The sequence below is a fragment of the Lygodium microphyllum genome, chromosome 23, assembly GCF_053477565.2.
Source record: "Lygodium microphyllum isolate KBCC chromosome 23, Lygodium_microphyllum_v1.1.10, whole genome shotgun sequence".
NCBI lineage: Eukaryota > Viridiplantae > Streptophyta > Polypodiopsida > Schizaeales > Lygodiaceae > Lygodium > Lygodium microphyllum.
Window position 1 is genome coordinate 67,082,357 of NC_141157.1, and position 6,281 is coordinate 67,088,637.

Here is a 6,281-nt window from a genome sequence, read left to right on the forward strand (position 1 = left end):
ATGTTATTTCATATGCTAATATTGGTATTTCCCACTCTTCCTTTGTAAATATGGGCCCAAGAAACAATAAGAACATTGAAATCTCCTTGTTTCTACTAAATTTGATGTAATTTCCATGATATCCCTCTACTGAGGGGCATACTAAATATCATGAGATGCATGGTTACCCTGTGAGTGGGGGGTAACAAACAAACTCTTTTAATCTCTTACTATTTTCCCTAGTGCTACTCTAATGTTAGGCTCTCGTACCAATTTAATATCATAAATACATCATAAATCTAAGGGATAAAATAAAGTGATATAGCCTTCCACACACTAATAAAGCATGAAAACAAGTAGATAAGAAAGAAGATCATAGTTGCATTTATAATTGAATAAGTGAAACAAAATAATAATGTATGGGAGTAAGGGATATATCTTGAGATGCCATTATTATGTACACTCTAAGTGCTTATATTACGTATACAAAGCATGAACCATGAAATGGCTCACAAAGAAGTAACTCTAGATAGTGGATGCAAAGAAACATTCCCTAGAACAATGGATGCCAAGAAGCATTCCCCAGAACTGCAACCATGATATAAATGTTGAACTTTTTGTCTATGAAGCTTATGGATAAGTTTGGAGCATGATCATGAAATGATTTTGTAAGGCCTCATCATAGAGTTATCTTCATGGTCCAAAATCTGTAAAGGGCCAAAATTTAAGGAGTTAAGTGACTGTTCCACATATACATTTAAGTTAGAGAGGAAATGAATATATGTGTGTGCACATGTGTGTGTGTGTGTGTGTGTGTGTGTGTGTGTGTGTGTGTGTGTGTGTAGAGAGAGAGAGAGAGAGAGAGAGAGAGAGAGAGAGAGAGAGAGAGAGAGAGAGAGAGAGAGAGAGAGAGAGAGAGAGAGAGAGAGAGAGCTTACATGGCAGTGATAGGCATAACCAGGTGCTGCAGTAACGTCAAATGGGTAATCCGGGGAGTTGAGAGGGGAAAACTGGACCAATATGCGGGTGAGATAGCTCGGTTTCATTTTAAACACATTCTTCCAACCGGCCTCATTGGGAGGTGGGGCCTCCACCGTGTTGTTGAGATGCTTGGCCAAATCACAGCCATCCATGCCTTTCATCTTGACTGCACACGTAGCAAGATCGTCAATATCCATGATGGGGTGTTGCCCCACCACTTGGAAAGCTGCTAGATGGACATGGAAGGGGTGGTTGTCAGGTGTCAAATTGATGATTTGCCACATCTCGACTGTTTTTTTCCTAGGGGTCTCTGTGATAGGGTCATTGAAGAGTCGAAAGTTTATGAGGAGGTGGGTTGGGTCCCCTGTTGGGCTATCATACTCATATAGAATGATGTTGCGAGTGGCTGCCACATGGCGATCGGAGAGGCGTGCCACATGGACAAGGTGAGTAGGGACATGACTACGGTCACTAATGTGGGTGCGATTGATGAGGAACTTCATGACATTGGCTGTGGTGGCATTGTTGGGTAGGTCACCATCGGGAAAGGGGTAGGGCGCACTATTAGTCAAGATAGTGTGGTCCGTCAGTGAGAGTGCGAAGTCTACCACCACGTCCGCTATCTCTGAGGGTGCTAGTAGGATTGAGGACATGACACGTGGTCGATCCAGATAGAAGCTGTCCGAGCCGATCTGCGTAAAGGGTAGCCCATTGTCCAGGGCCAACTGGTAGAAGCGTGCATTGCTTGCATTTATGATGCGAAAGCGGTACTTCCTTCGTTTGACCTGTTAGAGCAACCATAAATTTTACATATGCTAGGTAAAATACATACAAATAAGCCTTTCAATTTAGCATCACTTTAATTCCAAAATATTTTGCTTTGAAAAGAAAGAGAAAGTTTAAGTGACAAAGTGACTTAAAGTCATGTCTAATAATGGGTCACTTTACGAAAGTTCACATGTGGTGACATCAAGTTTTAAGAAAGAGTATTTAAACTCGAGGTAACAAGTTTAAACCATTCACAATTTGAATCATTTCCAAAATGATAACACTTACTTTGACAAATTCACAATTTGAAACATTTCCAAAATGATAAATACTTACTTTGACAAAGTATGAATCTAATTCTTAGAAACTTTAAATTCAAGGTTTTAGTATTGGCTTTTAGAAACTTCTCTATGAACCTTGGTACTAGGATGGTTTAAAGAGGGATAGTATAGTTATGCACAATAAGGGCATTTGGATAGTACATTGAAGCACTAGTATTAGAGTTAATTTGAACTAGCTTGAAGTAAAGGATGAATAAAGGTATATTCCAATTCATATAAAGCTAAACAATCTCATCTACTACAATATGCTATCATTTTCGCTAATAGATGTTGATAGTAACTCACAAATTATTTATTTTGGGTATGTTATCATGTTTGTTATTTATAGGGGTATTTTTTCCTTCATGAAAAGGGAACAAAATAGAAAAGAAATATCAAGAATGAAAATAAAGAACTTGTTATTAAAATTAAGATTTATGTTTACCTCATCCTTTATAAGTCATGATAGCTTTTTTGTACTAAAAGTATCTATCTTTCTTGTACACATGAAGGAATCGCTGGTTTTCTCCATCAATCACAACATTGTCTCTAAAATTATTTTTTGGGTAGGCTGTTTGTGATTACACCCCCTTGTTTAGTTAGCCAATACTTGTTGCTCAAGCAATAAGTGGGTACATGATGAATGCTAAATCACATGTTCCACATTCCTAATTTGGAGTGACCAATGTTGAATCACTTTGTAGAGGGTGTTGTGTGTCTTTTCATAATGCAAATCATTACTCAATTATTTTTAAGGAAAAGATCTATGATACTTTATCTTTGTTTAGATCTTTTTCTCATTGGTTCTACATGAGTCCTTTTAAAAAAGGATACCCCAAACTATTCAAACCCATACGATATTTCTATTGCTATGCAAAGTATGGAATGCTAAAGGTAAAACCTGGAGTAAATGCATCCTTATGTATCTTTTTGCATGTTGTTTATGTTGTCAATTCTGAAAACGAACATAGGTAAGTTCCATTCTTTTGCAAAATTTATGAAACTCTAGAGCAAGCCCCTTACATAATGTAAGCCATTACTCAATTACTATTTAGGTAGACCATGGTGAAAATCTATGACACCTTAATATTCTTTTTGAAAAATTCTCATTGGTTCTCAACAGAGTGTTATAATATATATCTATCTATAGTTGGGTTGGGACAACTGACCTTAAGGTATGGCCAAGCTTTGCCATTGACGATCACGACATCTCCAAAGTACTCTGGCTGCATAAGACAAAGTGTCAATTAAATATATCCACCACAAAAAAACATTAAGGCATGCAAGATGAATGCGATTTAAAAATTGGTTATCATATTTGTAACAATGACCTGCCATTCTGGGTGGATGGATGGGTTGTCGCCAGTGGAATTGATATAAATGTGGCCATTTTGGGTGAAGCTCTTGTCACAAATGACCAGTTGGCGGTCGAATTTCTTGGAAGGGAGGCGGAGGGCATGATCAAGGGAAGGGTTGGTGACCTTGTAGGCTCCGATGAGGCCGGCCAATAGATTAAGGCGGGTGTACCCTAAGGCATGGTCGTGGTACCACATATTGGTCGTGCTAGGGTTATTGTGGTACACATAGACCTCCTTGGTCCACATGGGTCCCTTCCCTGCAAACCCTGCCGTGTACCATGCTTGTGCATTGCCATCGCTCTCCGGCTCTGATACGCTCCCATGTAGGTGCACCACTGTGGGAACACCCTCTCCCCTCGCATTGGCCTCCTCTAGGGTGTTATCCACCCTAAACATGTGGTCCTTAGGGAGGTGGTTCTCCCACTTGATGTATGTTTCCACACTCCCTATTGCCACTATGCTTGGCCCCGGCACGCTTGCTTGCCTCGATGATGCCCCAAACGCGTACACCTTGGATGTCGGTAGGTCCCTATGGAACTTCTGCAAGCACAATCAATTACCATGAAATCAATAGAGATTTAAAAAGATGTAGATGTGGAACTCTTGGAAGCACAATCAATTACCCCAAAATCAATAGAGATTTAAAAAGGTGTAGATGTACATAGTCCATGCAAGAAACCAAACATTCAAATATAAGAACTCTAAAAGATGAACCCTAATATTGGGTTGAACGTAGTAAAGAAACCAGAGCTTCAAAGTTGGCCTTCACTTTTTCCTATTACTTGGCAAGACACCCTAGAGTTGGTCTTCACATCATTATTACTTCTTAATTTGTGTAAAGTCATGAATGTAATTTCATTGTTGCTTGGAAGGATGCTCTAAACTTGGTATTCACATTAATATTAGTTCTTAGTTTGTCTAAAGTAATGCAAAGCAAATTTGGGTAGTGAGGAACACCAAGAATAGATGGTCATCTAGCTTTGTTGTGCCTTCTTCTTAGTCATCAAGATCCTTAGAAGGTTTTTAAAGTATGAATCAACTTTTTGTGTGGTTATTACATCTTGTGCTATTATACCTTTATGCATGCTATCTCTCTACTATATATCAAGTGAAGAATTTTGTGCTTCAAAGTTAGACTTCACATCCTTGGCATGTTATGTTAGGTGATATGATAAATCAAGAATATGTTCTATCTCTATGTCTCTATTCTATATCAAGTGGAGAAATTTGTGCTTCAAAGTTGGACTTCACATCCTTGGCATGTTAGATTAGGTGATATGATAAATCAATGGGGATTTTAATCCGTTTGGAGTTATGTTATGGAAAATTGGTCAAGGTTGCTCAAGCCCAAGAGAAGGATAAGAGTTCAAAGGTGTGCCTTCTTCTTTTCTTTATCATCAAGTTACTTAGAAAGTTTTGCAAGTAAAGACCAACTTCGTAGCCTACATACTAGAGTTTTGAACAAGATACACCTACTCAAACTTGTTACATATATTGTGCCCTCACACATGTTATATGTATTGTGATAAAATACACTAATATGGGTGGATATATCTCAAACTCATAAGGAACACATGTTAAATAAACTTTTGGACCCATACATCTAAACATACAACAAAGAACATATACTTCTCTAAAAAGCAAGACAAGTCTAGGAATCAACATTTAGAAGTCTTGTAGTGATGTGATGAGGCTTCCCTTGGTCAAAGGGTGTTTGGACCACCAATGGACCTTTCAATCTTTAAATCTATCTTTGATCATATGGTTCTTCCTTGAGAACAAAGACTACCGTTCCAAGTGTACTTGCCCATGAGTAGGCCTCCAAAGTAATCTTCTTAGAAAGGTTTTATGTCAATGGTTGAGGAGGAGAAAGAAGGAAATATTCAAAAGGATAATGGCCCATATGAAAGGGGCCATAAGGCTCAAATTCTTCAAAGGTTTGATACAGTATAGGTTATGAGATATGAGAGGAAAATACTCGAGTATGATGACAATGATGGAAGAGAGGGAAAGGTAGGAATGAAACATCGTGATGGCCATCCATAGTGTATCGCCATCAATTATAGGGCTTCTTTAAATAAAAATTTATTCATTTTTCATCCTATAAGTGCATAGGAATGAAATACAGTGTACTAGACATGAAGACACAGCCGCAGACCTTGCAATCTTAAATTAAGAAGGAATTTAAAGGAAAAATCATTCCCGTTCCGATGACATGAATAACCAGTGAAATTTCCACGTGACATGGAAGATAAAAGATCATCTGAGGGATGATAAGATTCATAACAAATCAATGCGGCCATCAACACCACTTTAACGTATAAATTTCAGTTAGACATAAGCGCAGGCAACGTGCTAAACTGTCATTAATTAACTACTAACTGCAGATTATTGAGAGAGAGAGAGAGAGAGAGAGAGAGGGTGGCTTACCCATCGCGTCTCGTACATGCCGATAGTGAGATTGGCTGGAGCAAACCTTCCGTCATGCGTGTGTTTGTAGCCTCTGAGCTCGGGCATGGATGGGAGCTTGTCGACAAACAGCTCCAGCTTCTCCGCTCTCGCCTCCAGCGACTCATCCGTCTCATAATAATCACTACGTCTCCATGAGGAGGAGGAGGATGATGCATCAAGGCCCTTGAAAAGCAGGCTCAAATTAACCAGCACCATCAATATCATGAATAGCGCCGCCATGGATTTCATGTCGCTGCACCGCCTCTTCCCTGCCACTCCCATACTATCGGCGATACAGCCAATTATTAGCTATTAGCCGGTTTGGCCGACGAATTCACCAGGTTTACGGACGGTTGCAGGCAGGGCGCCGGCTAGCTCGGTGCTGCCAGATATGCGTAACGAGGCGACCTTAATCGGCGCAAGG

At 39.4% G+C, this 6,281-nt stretch overlaps 1 protein-coding gene across 1 annotated transcript in view; it reads right to left on the reverse strand.

The window, feature by feature from the left end:
• Positions 1-338: 338 nt before the first annotated feature.
• The window catches only part of LOC148016288 (multicopper oxidase LPR1-like), a 6,224-nt gene continuing 281 nt past the window's right edge, over positions 339-6,281 (reverse strand). The window contains exons 1-5 of the mRNA XM_087663985.1: positions 5,837-6,281; positions 3,380-3,946; positions 3,218-3,274; positions 918-1,745; positions 339-686 (exon numbers count right to left, since the gene is read on the reverse strand). The exon at positions 5,837-6,281 is cut by the window's right edge and continues 281 nt beyond it. Of these exons, the coding sequence (XP_087520111.1) occupies positions 633-686; positions 918-1,745; positions 3,218-3,274; positions 3,380-3,946; positions 5,837-6,139 (1,809 nt within the window). The 5' untranslated portion in view covers positions 6,140-6,281 and the 3' untranslated portion in view covers positions 339-632. The remainder of the gene's footprint in view (positions 687-917; positions 1,746-3,217; positions 3,275-3,379; positions 3,947-5,836) is intronic.